This window comes from Anolis sagrei, chromosome 5, assembly GCF_037176765.1.
Source record: "Anolis sagrei isolate rAnoSag1 chromosome 5, rAnoSag1.mat, whole genome shotgun sequence".
Lineage (NCBI taxonomy): Eukaryota > Metazoa > Chordata > Lepidosauria > Squamata > Dactyloidae > Anolis > Anolis sagrei.
The window spans coordinates 197,100,167-197,120,426 of record NC_090025.1 but is presented as its reverse complement, the minus strand read 5'-3'; the positions used below and the strand labels follow the sequence as shown (position 1 = coordinate 197,120,426).

The 20,260-nt window shown below is 44.6% G+C and overlaps 1 protein-coding gene across 1 annotated transcript; it reads right to left on the bottom strand.

Moving 5' to 3' along the window:
* Window positions 1-2,885: 2,885 nt before the first annotated feature.
* On the bottom strand, window positions 2,886-16,914 carry LOC137097146 (uncharacterized). Its single transcript, XM_067468528.1, has 7 exons — window positions 16,779-16,914; window positions 13,362-13,520; window positions 13,148-13,226; window positions 11,345-11,375; window positions 7,212-7,332; window positions 3,072-3,244; window positions 2,886-2,948 (listed from the first exon to the last, which is right to left on the bottom strand). Exons 1-7 carry the CDS (start codon window positions 16,912-16,914, stop codon window positions 2,886-2,888), a joined length of 762 nt encoding a protein of 253 aa, XP_067324629.1.
* Between the last annotated feature and the right edge of the window lie 3,346 nt (window positions 16,915-20,260).

The window sequence follows — 20,260 nt, the reverse complement described above, 5'->3', positions numbered from 1 at the left end:
TCTATCGCTTTTGTCACTTTTATCACTTTTGTCGCTTTTGTCACTCTTGACCTTGATGTTCTTAGGGGTTGTCATGGTGTCCTCTCTTCCAGTGGTTATTCCGTAGATCTGTGTATGTGTCTATATATACGTGTTTTTTATTTTTATTGTTATTATTATTATTATATTTATTTATTATTTTTTGTTTCTTATATGTCTATAATGATTATTTATTTTATTTATTGTTGTCATATATTTTACTTTGTTGTATTATTTTATGTTGTCATTGTTTTATGAATATATATGTATTATTTTTTATTTTATTTTATGTATCTATTTATTTATTTATTATATTCTTATTTCCTTCTTGTTATGTATTTGTTTATTGATTTAATTTTAATTATTTTTTGTTTATTTTATTTTATTATGTATTTAATATATATTTTATTGTATTTTATTTATTTGTTTGTTTATTATTATTATTATTGTTTTATTTATTTTATTTATTGTTTTTATTTAATTTTTTATTTATACCTTATTTTATTTTATGTTACTTTTAGTAATTCCTATATTATTGTTTTATTGTATGGCTGTGTCAGACTTGTTGTTCTTGTATTTTTCCCCCTTTTAATTATTGCTTTTTTATTATTATTATTGATCATTATTGTTAAATTTGTCTTTTATTTTTTATTTATATATATATTTATTTTATTGTGTTATTTATTTATTTATTATATTATATTATATTATTTTGTGTCGTTATTTATTTAACCTTTAATTTTTATTTATTTGTTTATTTATTTTCTTATATTTTAAGATTTCCCTATATTTATTGAGTGGTTACATCTGTATATTTGCTGTATTTATTTTGGGTCTTTTAAGTTTTCTGTGTATGTGGTTGTATTGCCTTGATGTCTGTTTGCTGGCAGTAATTCTTTTCTTTTGTCTTTCTCTCCCTTTGGCCACTAGCTGGTGCTGTCTTTTACTCTGTAGCTTTCTAGCCTCTTGTTCTCTTCTGTTTTGTCTGCTGGACGCCTGCTGCTTATGTTTGTTGTCTCGGCTCTCTCTTCTTAACTTCCTGTGTTCCTCTCTTCCGCCCTTACTTCACCTCTGGCTTCTGCCCTTAGTTGGTCTCCATGTCCCTGCGTCGTCTTGACTTCTCGCGATGTTACTGTCTTCCTGTTCACATTTGTTTTGCTGGAGTCCTCCTCCTTGCCCCTCCCGCGCCTCCAAACTCAAGCACACCACAGCGGTGGCGCGGCTCGGACTCAGGCGCACCGAGTTTTTAATAACAATCAGGTTAGGGCTCGCCTTCTGTTTTCAATTAATTTTTAATTAATTCATTAATTGGTTTATTAATTGCTTGATGAGTGGGCTTAGTTGGGAGGGGGGGTTGGGGGAATACTCTTTTGTTCTTTTATTTTACTTGCTTGTTTTGACCTCTCTTTCTGGGATCACCCTTAGTGTATCTCCCTCATTTAGAGATCCGGCAAGTCTCCAGCTTCTTCAAGAGCCCATGGACCAAATTCAAATCAATGTAATGAATCGCTTATTTGGTCAGGTTAACTTGATAATTAGTTGATTGCTTTATACTCAATTTAATACTCAATTTAAAAGTAGGTCTCCTTTGGATTTCCCAGGGTAATGCCGAATACCAAAACACTTGTGTAGTTAATTTATACAGTTGATTAGTTGTATTCAATACCAGACCTTAGGATTATAGTGCAGTATCAAGCAACATAGATATTCTAAATATCATAAATAACACACATTCTTCTCTACTTCAATCTTCCTGCAAGTAGTCCTATTAAATATCCATTAACACCACAAGAGAACTATGCTAATTTAAACCATATAAATACACTGCATATGAACCACACAAAGAAATTACAAGTCTGAATGCTACCTGGTTATGTCGTAGTCCTTGAGAAAGTAAACTGTCTTCAAAATACAGTCCAAATAAAGTCCAAATAGTTCAAAATGCTGTCCAGTTCAAAATACTATCCATATTATAAGGTTGCCTTGTTTCGGGGGACTTCATTATGTCTTATTCATAAAAGTGGGTGTTTTGCCATACATCCCTAAATGGGTGATAACAAACAACATAATAGATATGCCAAAAAAAGGCACCCCAACCAAAAACATTCAGTGATAATGACATGCATTCCAGTGAGATAGACTACACACACATTATTACTCACGTTATTAATGAGACGACTCTGGCCCTACAGTTTAGGCTTCAATAGTGAGCAATGCAATTACTCAGAAGCAAAGATTTAAAGGCAAGACTACTACCCCCAGAAGGAGAGGGAAGGAGGGAAAAGTGTACAGGGGACAAGTGTTCGAGGCAAGGAGGGGGTTAGGTTCTTCTGTTGGTGGGCACAGAACAGATTGCACTTGGCATTCAGCCTGTAGGCAAAAAGATCGATCTCTGGAGTCCCCCAGGCTCGGAACAGCCAATTGGTTTCACACTGGTTCAAGGACCACTCGTGGTGTTGCAAAGGAGCTCCGCTGAATGTATCTGCCAAGGTGATCTCTTCTTCTGGGAGATGAACCGTTAAAAGTTGGATCCCTCGGTCTATGCACCAATCCCAAATCCGGAGCGACAGGTTCAACAGGGGTTTGGAATTAGTGCCCCCTTGCTTGTTAAAATAATACATTGTGATGGTGTTGTCGGTTACTAGCTGCACTACTTTTCCTGATAACACAATCTCAAAGGTCTTTAATGTCCTTTTCACAGCCAGGAGTTCTAGGACGTTTGGAGCAGGCCTCCTCCTGGGACCACACGCCATGGGTAGTAAGACCCTCTGAGTGAACTCCCCATCCTGTCATGGAGGAATCTGTAGTTACAGTTCTGGATGGGGAGGGCTGATGAAAGGGTAGGCCAGTACAGACGTTCTGCATATCTATCCACCATAGGAAGGATTGCCGGACCCCTTGCAGAATGGAGAGCAGGGTGTGAGGGTTGTCTGAAAAGGGGATTGAGTACAGAAAGGAACCAGGGGACAGGGGATGTAACCGCAGTCTGGCAGGGGATGCAACCGCAGTGTGAGCAAGGTAGTGGAAACCATGTGGCCTAATAAAACTTGCACCTGTCTCGCTGAGATCTTTGCGTTGTGGAGCGTCTGATGAAGCAAAATTTGTAGGGCACAAAAACGGTTGTTGGGGAGGAAGGCCCCTTCGGCCATAGAGTCCAGAACTGCGCCGATAAACTGAATTCGGTGGGTAGGCTCCAAGTGAGACTTCTCCAGGTTTACAACCGAACCTAGAGATTGGAGAAGAGATAACGTGGAAGAAACATGCAGGAGCAGCTGATCACGAGAATTCGATTGCCTGGCGCCAGCTGGCACCACCTTATATACCCTCTCCCTTACTCGAAAATGTCTTTTCCGCCAAGCACAAAACACCACGCAATTCCCCCGCCAAACCGCTGGCTGTTTTCTTTCAGGGTCAGCAGCTGCAGGTGTCTTATCAATGTCCTGCGTCAGAACCCTGGTTCCTGGCGCCAATACCAAGGCCCTGGAAACTGGGTCCTGACAGTTGAGCCTGTGATTGTCAGTTGTCAATGAGGAGGGTTTTGCTGGGCCTGAGTCAGAATGTTTGCCCGCTTATCCCCGAAATAAGAGACCCAAACAACAAAGTGGAATAAACTAGGGCAACTTTTATTGATGTTACCTATTTAACCTCATAACCGAAAAAATCAATTATCTGAAGTGACCTGAGAATTTGGTGTGTAATAAAGCCGAGGTAGTGTTCCTTACCCGTCCTACCCCTCGGCTGTAAATGGGCGAAACACCGGCTTCCGGATGGAATAATCCAGGATGACCTTGTAGAACAGATAACGACAATTCTTCCCCAAGGAATTGAGGTAAGAAAACAACGCTTTGCGTACGCCCCCACTTGACTATAAGATCTGTGAGTGAGGGTTTCCGTTCATGACCTAAGCCCAGAATGTATCGGTGTATGCCAGAATGTATTTCGTTCTCTAATTTCTGCCACGGATTAGGGGCAAGGGTTTACTTAGCCCCTATCCCCCACCAAATTCTCCAGGATGTGCCGAATGCCTTCTTGTAAATCAGCTAAGAATTGGGTGTTTCCTAAATCTGAAAGATGTATCCCATCATGCCAGTAAAGCTCCTGTCTGTTGTGTGTGATCAGTGGGTGAGAAATAAAAAAACCCGAACTTTGAAACAAAACTTTGCGCATAGCGCGATTAACCCTTTTTCTAGCTCCGTCGATCTTTCGAGGATCTCCTCCGCCAGGCCATTTCAATCTTGGAATCATCACAGACCACGTTATGTGCGTCTGAGGCCACATATGTCGAATCTTATGAAAATCATCCACAGCTTGGAGGAACAGGGCCCTGCCCTTCAGCAGACCCAAATCGTTGCCACCGAGGTGGACAACCAAAATGTCGGGGTGACCCGCATAACCAGAGTTAAACAATAGTGGGATAAGCCCATCCCACCGGAGGCCTCTCCTGCCCCTCCAATCAATGGCTACCAACGAAGCAAGCCATAGGGACCCTTACGAGCCTCACGTGCCTCACGTTCTGCCCAGTGTATGAAGCTATGCCCACAGATCAGGACCCGACATCTATGTGCCCTCAACACCGAATCTAGGGGAAAACATCAAGTATAACTACAACTGAACTGTACGAACATACGAACGGTATGCCCCAGATTTCGATCTCCCCAGATCTTTTATTTGACCGGATCCATAGCCCATCGCTGCAGCCGTTGATGCGGCTCCAATTCGAAAGGAATGGGTGGCGAATTTATGGTGGTGAATCCCCATCTGCTTTAAGGCCCTTGAAGTCACGGCCCAAAATTGATATTTGGTCATCCTGATGTATAAACAGGGAGCCTGGTGTGTTTCCCCTGACCCTTACGTAATTTGTCATGGCAATAACTGGACACAGAGTCACCTCACTACAAAGCTTTAAACTGATCTGCGACCCCTTCCCTTTCTGGTCGGTTTTTGACTTCCTTTTGCGGAGTTGTAACTCAGCCTGACCCAGTTGCAAGTCTGAAAATAAAAGTGCGTGTTGAGATTTGTCAGTTTTTGAACTCACCACTAATTTGCTAACCCTCAACGCGCCAAAAAAGGCAACTAGCGAGGCTGCATGAAACAGCAAGCTCTCATAGTTGGAATCACGTATCTTGGGCCAAGTGAACTGCAACCCCGAGAGAATTTTTGGTGTTAAGGGCTCTCGGGTATCACGTGGATTACCGCGCTGCCTTGTTAACCCTCAAGCCACTTACGGATTCGGAATTCACGGGTGTGGTCGGGAAAACCTTGCCCTTTGAGCCAAAAGGCCAGTGCAGCTAATTTAGTCCGGATAGAGTTAGGGGCCAAACCCCTCTTTTGAAGAAAGATGGTAAATTGTGCTATCTGAGTGTACGGCACGGGTGATTCACAACTTAGCGAATAGACCTGTCTGAACTCAATAAATTCCTGAACCACTCTGATGTAAGACCTTCTTAAACTTGGGGCCAAGGCTAGCTTCATGCCCTTGACTAATTCTTCGCTCCAATTTCCCAAAGGTGGGAAGGCATGCGGCGCTGGATGGGGTCTGCGTTGGGTGCAAGCATTCTAAAGCGATCGATCTGCATACGGGACAGAGAATCAGCAATGGCATTGTCTGTCCCAGCAATATGAAATGCTCGAAACAGAATGTTGCATTGTAAGCAGTGTAAGGTAAAGATTCTCAATGCCCTCATAACTCTATGGGATCTGGATGTGAGTGAGTTGATGATTTGGACAGTAGCTGCGTGGTCACACCAAAAATGAATGGAGGAATTGGCAAATTCCTTCGCCCATATCATGACTGCCACTAAGATGGGAAAGAACACCAAAAAGGTAATGTCTGTGGTAATCCCTTGCTGGTGCCACTCTATGGGCCATAATTCGGAACACCAGTGACGGGCGAAATAGATTACAAAACGTCAGAGGCTATCTGGAGGGCATCTCACATCAACAGCTCTTGCTGCCAAAAAGAAACTCCGTTAAAATTTGATAGGAATTGTAACCATACCGCAAGGTCGCTCTTAATTGACCTTGTTACTCTAAAGCGGTGGTGTGGAGCTCTAATGCCGGCTATTGCGCTACACATTTCTACGCAGAAATGCTCTGCCTGGGGCCACTACTCTGCAAGCGAAGTTTAGGTGGCCTATAAGTTCCTGAAACTCAGGAAGCGTCGCTGTATTGCGTTCCAAAAATTGGCTTAACCTGGTTGTGAGGTTATGGATTTTTTCTGGGGGCAACCTGTAGTATTGTTGCAATGTGTCTATCTCTATTCCTAGGAATGTCAATTTGGTGGCAGGGCCCTCCGTTTTTTCATCAGCCAAAGGCACACCTAATAATTGCATTTGATCTTGGAATGACCTTAACATGGCCCCACACTCTCTGGACTAATACCTTCCTATGAACAAGAAATCATCTAAATAGTGTACTATTCCTGCTAAACCCGTGTCTTTCCTAACAACCCATTCTAAAAACGTGCTAAATGTTTCAAAAGCAGAACAAGACACTGAGCATCCCATTGGGAGTGCCTGGTCCAAGTAAAATGAACCCTCAAACTGGAAACCTAACAACTCGAAGTCGAGGGGGTGAACTGGGAGTAGGCGAAAAGCAGACTTAATGTCGCATTTTGCCATTTCGGCCCCTAGGCCTCTAGTCCTAACTCTCTGAATAGCTGTGTTGAATGAGGCGTATTGTACAGTGCATAACTCGTCTGGGATCGCGTCACTCACCGACCTTCCCTTGGGATAGGAAAGGTGGTGGATGAGATGAAATTCCCATGGATTCTTTTTGGGGACTATGCCGAGAGGAGATGTTTGCGTGCATGGAGTTGGAGGGGTGGAAGAGGGGCCTAAAACTCTGCCCTCCCTAACTTCCCTATTAATCTTTTGACAAACAATGGCTTCCATGCCAATGAGGGATTTCAAATTGGGGGCTCTTGCTGGCTGTCTAGGGCCATCAGCTGGGATGCAAAAACCATTTGTGAAGCCGCTGAGCAGGTAATTAGCTGCGGCTGTGTCTGGGTAAGTTTTTAACAAGAACTGCAACCTGTTTAGTTTAATTGGGCTGGGGCCCTTTGGGAAGGGAGGGTGGTCCGGGATTTTTCCTAGGAGGCTGACTTTGTCTGAAGGGCTTTCCTTTATTGCAGTTTTTGGCAGAGTGCGATCCGTCTCGTGAAACCTGGACAGGAAGAAGGCGAGCGGCCTGACCAGCGTAGAAAGCCCTTCTTCGCAGGCCGCTCTCGTTCTTCTCGGGCAGGTCTCGCGAGAAGTGCCTCTTCTCCCGCGAGACAACGGTGTCTCGCGGGAGAAGAGGCGCTTCTCGTGAGACCTGCCCAGGAAGAACGAGAACGGCCTGACTAGCGTGGCAGCCAGGAAGAGACAAGCGACAGGGAGCCTGACCAGGAGGCTGCCATGTGCAAAGGCAGTGGAGCAGGAGGAGGCAGAGGAGGAGGAGGAGGGGAGGGGAGCCCGTGGCCAAGGTATCCACTTTTTATTATTTTATTTTTATACCCGGGGTACTAGACGACCCCCAAAATTTTATAAGGACTTATATGTCCAAAAAGTCGTCTAGTACCCCGATTTTTACGGTATATATCTATAAATATACACACCCATATATATATATATATACACACACACACACACACACACACACACACACACGTACATATTATACTTAATGAACCATCTAAACTATACCCATAAAAATGAGGTATGTGTCCCAACCTCATTACCACACAGCATCTTGGAAGAATTTCACAAAATGGCTGCCCGAGCCGGCAACAAAATGGCGGCCCCCTCTGCACCACGAGGCAGGCATGCTGTACCCAAGATGGCTGCCGATGGGCCTTTCGTCCTTTCAGTTTTGATTGTCCTGCACCTCTGGCCTCGCTTTGGGCCATGTTATCATGTGTATTATGTGGACCTATGCTCCAATTCTGTGGAACTCATGGCCTCCAACGTTAGAGCAATGTCGGAGTTGCGACCTTTTGTAAAGGCACTCAAGACTTGGCTGTTTGGTTGTCCATTTAAGTGATCAGATCTAATTTGCCAAATAGTCACTGTTGAATGTTTTTATATTGTGTAAATACTATTTTACGAAAAATTTATTTTATTTTACAGATGTGAGAGCTGGACCTTAGGGAAGGCTGAACGAAGGAAGATCGATGCTTTTGAGCTGTGGTGTTGGAGGAAAGTGCTGAGAGTGCCTTGGACTGCGAGAAGATCCAACCAGTCCATCCTCCAGGAAAGAAAGCCCAACTGGATACTAGAGACAAAGTTGAAGTACTTTGGCCACATCATGAGGAGACAGCAAAGCCTAGAATAATAGAATCATAGAATCAAAGAGTTGGAAGAGACCTCCTGGGCCATCCAGTCCAACCCCATTCTGCCAAGAAGCAGGAATATTGGATTCAAATCACCCCTGACAGATGGCCATCCAGCCTCTGCTTAAAAGCTTCCAAAGAAGGAGCCTCCACCACACTCCGGGGCAGAGAGTTCCACTGCTGAACGGCTCTCACAGTCAGGAAATTCTTCCTCATGTTCAGATGGAATCTCCTCTCTTGTAGTTTGAAGCCATTGTTCCGCGTCCTAGTCTCCAGGGAAGCAGAAAGGAAACTTGCTCCCTCCTCCCTGTGGCTTCCTCTCACATATTTATACATGGCTATCATATCTCCTCTCAGCCTTCTCTTCTTCAGGCTAAACCTGCCCAGCTCCTTAAGCCGCTCCTCATAGGGCTTGTTCTCCAGACCCTTGATCATTTTAGTCGCCCTCCTCTGGACACATTCCAGCTTGTCAACATCTCTCTTGAATTGTGGTGCCCAGAATTGGACACAATATTCCAGGTGTGGTCTAACCAAAGCGGAATAGAAGGGTAGCATTACTTCCTTAGATCTAGACACTATGCTCCTCTTGATGCAAGGGAATGGGAAGGGAATGATGCTGGGGAAAGTGGAAGGCAAAAGGAAGAGGGGCCAACCAAGGGCAAGATGGATGGATGGCATCCTTGAAGTGACTGGACTGACCTTGAAGGAGCTGGGGGTGGTGACGGCCGACAGGGAGCTCTGGCCTGGGCTGGTCCATGAGGTCACGAAGAGTCGGAGACGACTGAACGAAAGAACAACAACAACAAATACTATTTTAAATTGTAAGTCTCTCGGAGCACCTTGGTGGAGAGAGACTAATTCAGAAATAAAGTGAAGTGAAGGTACAACCATATATTTTTACTTTTATTTGATACAGACGTAGAACCAGTTGAGCTTGGGATGCAGGTCTAGGCGAAGTGTTTGGAAGGATTTTCCTTCTGGAGAAGCAACTGCAGACAGGAAGCCGTGTATTTTGAGAGGAAAGGTAGGGAAAAGAATTAAAACTTGTCCCCTTCCAAATAGCAAGCGTCGGGCAGAGAGAGATACCCATTCTAGGTTTCATTCACCTTCACACTCTACATCTTTTCAACCATTTCGAATTGTCTCTTTTATAACAGTAATCTCTCCATACTCTCCTAGAAAGAAGACAAAAATTATTATTATTATTATTATTATTATTATTATTATTATTTTAAACGCAACAAGATTAGTACACAGCAGACAAGATCACTATGCTGGTTGTTGTATTGGATCACACGTTGGATGCTTCCCCAGTATCTAGAAATGTGTAATGTTTCGACGAATAATGTGTGCAGATCCCAGTAGGGTGGCCTTGACACTGCTTGGAAAGGAGCCCTAAAGACCATCCAGCCCAACCTCCTTTGGCAGTAAAGGAAGACACGATCAAAGCCCTCATAACGGATGGCCAACCAGTTGAAAGGGAGCCCTAAAGACCATCCGGTCCAACCACCCAAGGGAGTCCTCTGTTCTCTAAACTGGGGAATGGCCTTCCTGTTCCAACACCCTGCACCCCCTGACCCTCATCAACATCCTCAGCTGGCTGAGCTACAACAACTGTAATAAGAAATTCAATGTGCAAGTTTGATAAATGTGAATTTAATAATTATGTGTGGGAATGAATGGAAGAATGAATGGATGAATGGAACTAATAATTTTGGAAACACAAGTATAATATTAAGGCCTGCAATGACTAACTACTAGGGCTGGGCGGTTTCGTTAGTTAATTTCGTAATTCGTTATTAATTCGTTATTTTTTTTATAACGAAGCGATATCGAACCATTCAGGAGCAACTAAAAATCGAAACGAATTTTTAAAATTTATTTCGTAATTGTTTCGGTATTATTTCATAATTGTTTCGTTATTATTTCGTTATTATTTCCGTATGTCTGGTGCAAGTTTTATGGTTGTTTGTTTTATCAGTGATAAAAAAATAAATTATCACACCAACAGTCAACAACAGAGGGAGAGGGAAGCTTCAGAAGTTAGGAACATTAGGAAGAACTTCCTGACTCTGAGAGCCATTCAGCAGCGGAAAACTCTGCCCCGGAGGGAGTGTGGTGGAGGCTCCTTCTTTGGAAGCTTTTAAGCAGAGGCTGGATGGCCATCTGTCAGGGGTGATTTGAATGCAATATTCCTGCTTCTTGGCAGAATGGGGTTGGACTGGATGGCCCATGAGGTCTCTTCCAACTCTTTGATTCTATGATTCTATGATTTGGAGGTTTTTTTAGCGTATTGCGCAATTGCGTCCGCCATTAACGAATCGGTTCGTTATTGTTTCAAAATTGTTTCGTAATTTCCGAAATTTCGTAAATATCGAACTTTTTTAAAGAAAAATTTCGGAATTCTTTTAAATAACAAAACGCAAAAACCCCCTAAAAACGAATTGAGTTTAGAAACAAATTTTTCCGTGGTTGCCCAGCCCAGTTAGTAACTACCTGCTAATGAGAAATCCTGATAAGAACTGGGACAGTGATAAAGGAAATGTTTGCAACATTCCTTATGTTAAGAAGGAAGTCAACACAAGCCTTGTGCTTGTTCACACCAAGCAAGAAGGTCAACACTGAGATGGATCCAGGATGGAAGACGTCTATCATTGATTTACAACTTTGGGACGACATCAACAGAATATTCCTATTATGGACTCAGTCTAATAATGCTCAAAGTGTGGCAGACCTGAGGAGTCTGTTCCACCCGCCATGCTCTGCTCCACGGGAAGGAGAGAGATGGTGTATTCGGAGAGTGGCAGATCTGCAAGGGAGCGGTCTGGTCACTTTGGGCTCCTATCTCAAGGGAAGAGGAAGAAGTGTGCTTTTGGAGTCTTGGATTTTGTGCAGGGAGTCCGGTTCTGCTGTATGGAAAACACAGATCTGGTCCTTGGCATTGGTCTTAGGGAAAGAAGTTTTGGCATCTCAGCGTTTTGAAGTTTTGGTGTTATGGAAGTTACGGAACTGTACGTTGGCAGGCTGCAGGACAACAGGCTCTGGCCTAACAAGGAGGGAGAAAAGGATATGGGGATATTTTGGATGCATGTTGATGAATGTGTGTACATGTGTGTGAATGTTGAGTGAAACTGTAATTCCCCTTTGTTTGTTAACCGATGTAATTGTAAATCCAATGTAGTTGCATAGAATCTGTGTGTCTGTCCGTCCAATGTCATTCTTTGTCTCCATGATTTTCTGTAATCTGATACACCTTCTCACACTGGAAATTGCAATAAAAAGAACCTATGCTTTAAAATAATTGAAAAGACATTCATCAAAACCAAAAGGAGAAGGCACTGAAAGTGTTCCTAGGTGCTGCGGTGCCAACGGCCGATGAAAAGGAACTCGCTCCAAATCACCCCATGAATTTTCCTTGACAGAATGGGGCGTCTATACCTAGTCTCCAAAGTCATAATCGGATGCACAAAATTACGACAGTAGGCTGGCTCTCTTCCCCAGACTACAAATCCCAGGATGTTGCAAAATAGAATCAAAGTGCAACTAATGTATAGTATGAAAATGACCTGGAATAATAAACCATGGATCCGCCAATTATCAGAGGGTTGAGCAAGGTAACGTCCAACGCGTTTTCCAACTGAGTTTTCCACTTTGGCAGGAAAAACGAAATGCAAAGAGACAGAATGGGGGACAACGATGCCTGGCTTGAGAGCAGGACGTGTGAAAACGATCTTGGAGTCCTCGTGGACAACAAGTTAAACATGAGCCAGGAATGTGATGTGGCAGCAAAAAAAGCCAATGGGATGTTGACCTGCATCAAGAGGAGCCGAGTGTCTAGATCTTGGGAAGTCATGCTCCCCATGCTCTATTCTGCCTTGGTTAGACCACACCTGGAATATTGTGTCCAATTCTGGGCAGCGTAACTGAAGGGAGATATTGACAAGCTGGAATGTGTCCAGAGGAGGGCAACTCAAAGGATCAAGGGTCTGGAGAACAAGCCCTATGAGGAGCGGCTAAAGGAGCTGGGCATGTTTAGCCTGAAGAAGAGAAGGCTGAGAGAAGACATGATGAGGGCCATGTATAAATATGTGAGAGGAAGCCACAGGGAGGAGGAGGGAGCAAGCTTGTTTTCTGCTTCCCTGGAGACTAGGACGTGGAACAATGGCTTCAAACTACAAGAGAGGAGATTCCATCTGAACATGAGGAAGAACTTCCTGACTGTGAGAGCCGTTCAGCAGTGGAACTCTCTGCCCCGGAGTGTGGTGGAGGCTCCTTCTTTGGAAGCTTTTAAACAGAGGCTGGATGGCCATCTGTCGGGGGTGATTTGAATGTAATATTCCTGCTTCTTGGCAGAATGGGGTTGGACTGGATGGCCCAGGAGGTCTCTTCCAACACTTTGATTCTAGGATTCTATGTACACCTCGCCAGAGGCGCAGCGGAAGAGCCAGGTTTTAAGGTTCTTTTTTAACGTTTCTAGTGAAGGGGCTTTCCTGATCTCTCCAAATAATGAGTGCCAGAATTGGGGGGCCACGAAGGAGAAGGCTCTCTCCCTTGTGCCCGCAAGATGAGCTTGTGAAATTGGTCGGGGCGTTAGGAGGGCCTCCGCCGAAGATCGAAGGGCCCGGGTTGGTACGTGGAGAGAGATATGGTCTCTCTCCACGTCTGATGAGAGAAATGTGTTGCTTTCATGGTTTGCTTACGGATGACTTGAAAGAATTGTTTATCGACCATGACAAAAATCTGCATGAAAATTTGCTAGATTTTCGTACATTTCTAAATTTTTGACAGAAGATAGATGTTAAACTTGCATAGACTCACCAATACTGAATATCGTGGTGCGAGTCGACAATTAGTTTTGCGCATGCAATATCGTCCTTTATGTCATTGTCTAAGAAATCTGCCAAAGAAATGAACATGAAATGAGAACATTCCCCACAAAACACCTTAATTAGCTGGGATTGGACTGGGATTGCTCCATATCCGGAAAACAGCACCACCTTGGGCTACTACCTAGTTCTGGACTGTGACTCACTTGAGCAATGTACAGAGCACTTATTCTTTGATTCGACACAATCCTCTTCGCAGAACTCGTTGCTGTCGATCTGGAAAACGCCAAACCGGTTGATGACAGACATGCTTTTCTCCTTGAACTGGGTGTCAAAATCACTTGTGTAATAGATCACACACAGCCCTAGAAGAAGAAGAAGAAAAGGGGGGGGGGCATTTTGAAAATCCATTCTTACATGTTTAAATCCGTTGTGTACTGTTATTTCAATAGAGTTACTGTCAAGGCCCAGGCGGACCAACGAGGCGAAACAGCAGCTTAAGGGTTAACAGAAGGTGTTTAATGGCAAATTAACAAGTCAAAAGGCTCTTATCAGCAGAGCTTGTAAACAAAAGAGTCTGCGGCTGGCAGGAATGTAAACAAGGCAGCAGACCAGGCAGTCTGGGCTGGAAAAAGGAAAGCAGGCAAACAGTTCGCAGTAAGAACAGAATATAGGCAGTCCAAAAATCACAAGGCAATAAACAGTATGAGGAGCGGTCCGACGTCAGCACAGGAGACAGGCAGAAGCGTAGAATAGTCAAGACAGTCCAAGGGTCAGGGCAGGAGACGAGACTCACGGTTCCAAGCCAGGCAAAGTCGTCAGCACGATCACGGAAACACGGTTCTGGATGCAAGGACTCAAGGCAAGAGTTAACAGCAGGATACACAAGTACACGACACTTTGAACTCTGCAACATGATGGACCCAAGGCTACTCCTTAAATCCCATCAGAATCACTTAGATTCGCCTCCAGGTGCATCTAGTTCCACAGGTGAACTGCGTTCTCTCCATTGTTGCCAGTCTGCACTCCGGGCTGCATCCTGAGAAGCAGTATCCGAAACCCATGGGTCTGTGAACCCTTGGAACTCATCGCTGGAAGTTGGAGCATTAATCACATCCAAAACCTCCTGGACCCTGGTCCAGTCCAGCTCTTCATCATCACTTTCAGACCCGTCGCTATCTGCTATATCTTTAAGACGCTTGGAAATGGATTCCTCATCACTGTCTGAACTGCGTGCTACTCGCTTTACACCACGGTAATCCTCCACCTCCATCTCCTCACGAGTAAACCCCTGAAACTCTTCCTCATCACTAGATTCTAGGAACAAGTCCCTAATGCGCTTCAACTGCCGTTGAGCGTCTTCCTCTTCCAAGCCTCGTTTTCTCCTACTCGCACTAGTAGATACATGAGGCACACGCTGAGTTACAACAGTTACAAGCTGGGTAGATGCGGGGAATGATGCCGTGGATGTAGCGTACCTGGAATTCAGTAAGGCCTTCAACAAGGTCCCCCATGACCCTCCTGGCAAGGAAACTAGTCCAAGGTGGGCAAGGCAAAACTATGGTTAGGTGGATGTGGAATTGGTTGAGCAAACAAACCCAAAGGGGTGATGTTCCCCAATGCTTCCTCTTCATCCTGGAAAGAAGTGACGAGTGGAGTGCCACCAGCACGGTTCTGGCCTGGGCCTGGTCCTCCTGTTCAGGATCTTGATAAATGAATTAGAGCAGTGTTTCTGCTCAACTTGGGGGTCGGGACCCCTGGGGGGGGGGGATCACGCGGGGGTGTCAAAGGGGTCACCAAAGACCATCAGAAAACACAGTATTTTCTGTTGGTCATGGGGTTCTGTGTGGGAAGTTTGGCCCAATTCTATCTTGGATTGGGCCAAGTGATATTGGTGGGGTTCAGAATGCTCTTTGATTGTAGATGAGCTATAAATCCCAGCAACTACAACTCCCAAATGTCAAGGTCTATTTCCTCCAAACTCTACTGGTGTTCATATTTGGGCAAACTGAATATTTGTGAAATATCCATCATGGTTTGAGTCCATAGTGCTCTCTGGATGTAGGTGGACTACAACTCCAAAGGTCAATGCCCACCAAACCCTTCTGGCATTTTCTGTTGGTCGTGGGAGTTCTGTGTGCCAAGTTTGGTTCAATTTCATCATTGGTGGAGTTCAGAATGCTCTTTGATTGTAGCTGAACTATCAATCCCAGCAACTACAACTGGAGTTGGAAGAGACCTCATGTGCCAGTCCAACCCCATTCTGCCAAGAAGCAGGAATATTGCATTCAAATCACCCCTGACAGATGGCCATCCAGCCTCTGCTTAAAAGCTTCCAAAGAAGGAGCCTCCACCACACTCCGGGGCAGAGAGTTCCACTGCTGAATGGCTCTCACAGTCAGGAAGTTCTTCCTCATGTTCAGGTGGAATCTCCTTTCTTGTAGTTTGAAGCCATTGCTCCATTGCGTCCTAGTCTCCAAGGAAGCAGAAAACAAGCTTGCTCCCTCCTCCTCCCTGTGGCTTCCTCTCACATATTTATACATGGCTATCATATCTCCTCTCAGCCTTCTCTTCTTCAGGCTAAACATGCCCAGTTCCTTAAGCCGCTCCTCATAGGGCTTATTCTCCAGACCTTTTATCATTTTAGTCGCTCTCCTCTGGACACATTCCAGCTTGTCAATATCTCTCTTGAATTGTGGTGCCCAGAATTGGACACAATATTCCAGATGTGGTCTAACCAAAGCAGAATAGAGCATGGGGAGCATTACTTCCTTAGATCTAGACACTAGGCTCCTCTTGATGCAGGCCAAAATCCCATTGGCTTTTTTTGCCGCCACATCACATTGTTGGCTCATGTTTAACTTGTTGTCCACGAGGACTCCAAGATCTTTTTCACACGTACTGCTCTCGAGCCAGGCATTGTCCCCCATTCTGTGTCTTTGCATTTCGTTTTTCCTGCCAAAGTGGAGTATCTTGCATTTCTCACTGTTGAACTTCATTTTGTTAGTTTTGGCCCTTCATCTCTCTAATCTGTCAAGATCGTTTTGAATCCTGCTCCTGTCCTCTGGAGTCTTGGCTCTCCCTCCCAATTTGGTGTCGTCTGCAAACTTGATGATCCTGCCTTCTAGCCCTTCATCTAAGTCATTAATAAAGATCCTGAGCAGGACCGGGCCCAGGACGGAACCCTGCGGCACTCCACTTGTCACTTCTTTCCAAGATGAAGAGGAAGCATTAGTGAGCACTCTCTGTGTTCATCCACTTAACCAATTACAGATCCACCTCACCGTAGTTTTGCCTAGCCCACATTGGACTAGTTTCCTTGCCAGAAGGTCATGGGGGACCTTGTCAAAGAAAGCCTTCCTGAAATCCAGACACGCCACATCCACGGCATTTCCCGCATCTACCCAGCTTGTAGCTCTATCGAAGAAAGAGATCAGATTAGTCTGGCATGGTTGTGAAGAAAGGAGGGGAGCCAGTTCAAAGCTCTCCCCCTGACTCACTCCAGCAACAGCAAGGCAGTGTTGCTGTGCTTCAAAGTTATTGGAAAGTCATTCATGCCAAAGAAAGCAAGCCCATTTGGAGTCCTCAACCTGAAACCATAAGGAGGAGAACCTTCAACTCACAGTCTCCCAGGGAATAGCCTCCGTATCCATCCATCCCTTCCTCCTTCAAGATCTTGGCTAGTGCGCATTTGTAAAACTGCTTGGCTTCGTTCCCTATAAGAAGCAGGCAGAAGTGGAAGAGAAGGGAAAGGTGCATGGCTGGAGGAGTTCCAGAGCAATGGGTTGAACTAGGTGGCACCGCTGCTTTATAGATTCTTGTGTGGGCTGCTAGCAGGGATTGTTCGTATTTTCTGCACCATTGGAGCAAAGAAATGAGAGTTACTCTTCGAAAGCTGCGGGATTCTAAATGCTCTCATAGAATCATAGAATCAAAGAGTTGGAAGAGAACTCCTGGGCCACTCAGTCCAACCCCATTCTGCCAAGAAGCAGGAATATTGCATTCAAATCACCCCTGACAGATGGCCATCCAGCCCCTGTTTAAAAGCTTCCCAAGAAGGAGCTTCCACCACACAATATTCCAGGTGTGGTCTAACCAAGGCAGAATACAGCATGGGGAGCATGACTTCCCTAGATCTGGACACTAGGCTCCTCTTGATGCAGGCCAAAATCCCATTGGCTTTTTTTGCCGCCACATCACATTGTTGGCTCATGTTTAACTTGTTGTCCACGAGGACTCCAAGATCTTTTTCACACGTACTGCTCTCAAGCCAGGCATCGTTGTCCCCCATTCTGTCTCTTTGCATTTCGTTTTTTTCTGCCAAAGTGCAGTCCCTTGCATTTGTCACTGTTGAACTTCATTTTGTTAGTTTGAGTATTATTAGACAGAGTCTTTTATAGGAATATTCTGCTGATGTTGCCCCAAAGTTGTAAATTACTGATAGACGTCTTCCATCCTGGCTCCATCTCAGTTTCCTGGCCAGATGTTGATCTTCTTGATTGGTGTTAACAAACACAAAGCTTGTGTTGACTTCCTTCTTAACATTGGGACTGCCATACTTGGAGCATTATCTTCAACCTATTGTCCACGAGGACTCCAAGATCTTTTTCACACGTACTTGCTTCGTCCCCTACTCCGTATCTTTGCAGGTCCTCCAATGCAGCTCCGTAGACATTGACGTCCAATGCGACCCTTGGCAGGTCTTCCAATGCAACTCCAGAGTTACTGGCTGAGTCTTTTATAGGAATATTCTGTTGATGTAGCCCCAAAGTTGTAAATGAATGATAGACATCTTCCATCCTGGCTCCATCTCAGTTTCCTGGCCAGATGTTGACTCATCTTGATTGGTGTTGATCTTATGTTGACTTCCTTCTTAACATTGTAAGCATTTCTGTTATAACTGCCCCAGTTCTTGTTAGAGTTCTTATTCTTTTCAGTTCTTATTAGCATTTTTTAATTACAGTCCAGCAAGCAGGTACTTAGTCATTGCAGGCCTGGGTCTTTTATTAGCTCCATACATTCTGTTGGGGTTCAGCCTGAGTTTGAACCTGATTCTGTTTGTACCTCCTGATGCTAATGAAAATGTACTTCCTGATGCTTCTTGATGTCAATGACCCTGACATTAGTGACAATGCTCCTGAAATTAGTGAGGAAGAAAATTCTGTAGATCTGGGAAATGAAAGTACCAGTGTTCATGAGAATGTTTCAGAGGGAAGCCATGACCTTTCACTCCCTTCTGCACCTGGAAACCTTAATGAGAAAAGAAGGGGCCAGATCTGGCAAGACAGGAGTCAATCACTCAGCTTGCGAAGGTCTTCCAGATTAAAAGAAATACAAACAAGGGCTTCAAAGCAGGGAGGCATGTCACGAAACCAATTCCTTAGATAGAAGGAGGGTGATTTGCCAACAAAGACAAGAAAGTGAAGGGAGGTGGTGTTCCCAGAGCCTGATAATGAGAAGAGGCCCTGCAGAAAGTTCTCCAGGAAAGCACCAAAGTTTCTTGGGTAGAAAGGAGGTCTGATTTGTGTTGTACCTCAGAGGAGTCAACATTGGGATTTCCTGTTTCATACAATCAAGGAGTGTTCTGAACCACACCAATAATAGTATTAGGCCAAACTTCCCACAGAACCCCCATAACCAACAGAAAATACTGATGGTCTTTGGCGACCCCCCTGACACCCCTTTGCGACCCCCTCAGGGGTCCCGACCCCCAGGTTGAGAAACACTGCTTTAAAGCAAAGGCTAGATGGCCATCTGTTGAGGGTGCATTGAACGTGATTGTCCTTCTTGTCAGGGGGTTGGACTGGATGGCCCATGAGACCTCTTCCAACTCTGATTCTGTGGTTCTATGAAACCAGAGGGGATATGATAGCCATGTATAAATATGTGAGAGGAAGCCACAGGGAGGAGGAGGGAGCAAGCTTGTTTTCTGCTTCCTTGGAGACTAGGACGCAATGGAACAATGGCTTCAAACTACAAGAGAGGAGATTCCATCTGAACACGAGGAAGAACTTCCTGACTGTGAGAGCCGTTCAACAGTGGAACTCTCTGCCCCGGAGTGTGGTGGAGACTCCTTCTTTGGAAGCTTTTAAACAGAGGCTGGATGGCCATCTGTCAGGGGTGATTTGAATGCAATATTCCTGCTTCTTGGCAGAATGGGGTTGGACTGGATGGCCCAGGAGGTCTCTTCCCACTCTTTCATTCTATGATTCTATCAACACCTACGAGAAAGCTGCCTTGAATTCAATGACAGCTAGTGCTTTGAGAAAGAACACTCACCAGGTAATGAGTTTAATGAGTTTAAGGCAAACTCATTAAAACCAGGAGATGAAACGTGGCTTGTAGGTTCTTAGGTTTCGTGGAGGGCATCAGAGATGACATTTTGGTCCCATCATCGTCCTACGTTGCTTCCTCCTTCCCTTTGAAAGAAGAAGCAGATGTTCTGATGGTCCTCGAAATGCATTCCGCGTGGAGTACATGGTCCTCAAGGAGGGCTTATCACTCACTATTTGTTCTACCTGTTCTTTGTCTGGAAATTAAATCGGGTTGACCATTGACCAATGTCTTGTTGATTTATTTATTTCGAGCATTCTACCCCGCCCTTCTCAACCACCATTCTGTCTCTTTGCATTTCGTTTTTCCTGCCTAAGTGGAGTCTCTTGCATTTGTCCCTGTTGAACTTCATTTTGTTAGTTTTGACCCATCTCTCTAATCCAGTGTTTCTCAACCTTTCTAATGCCGTGACTCCTAAATAAAGTTCCTCATGTTGTGGTGACCCCCAACTATATTTTCGTTGCTACTTCATAACGGTAATTTTGCTACTCTTATGAAGCATAATGGAAATCATAGAATCATAGAATCAAAGAGTTGGAAGAGACCTCATGGGCCATCCAGTCCAACCCCATTCTGCCAAGAAGCAGGAATATTGCATTCAAATCACCCCTGACAAATGGCCAGCCAGCCTCTGCTTAAAAGCTTCCAAAGAAGGAGCCTCCACCACACTCCGGGGCAGAGAGTTCCACTGCTGAACGGCTCTCACAGTCAGGAAGTTCTTATATGCAGGATGTATTTTCATTGTTACAAATTGAACATAATTAAAGCATAG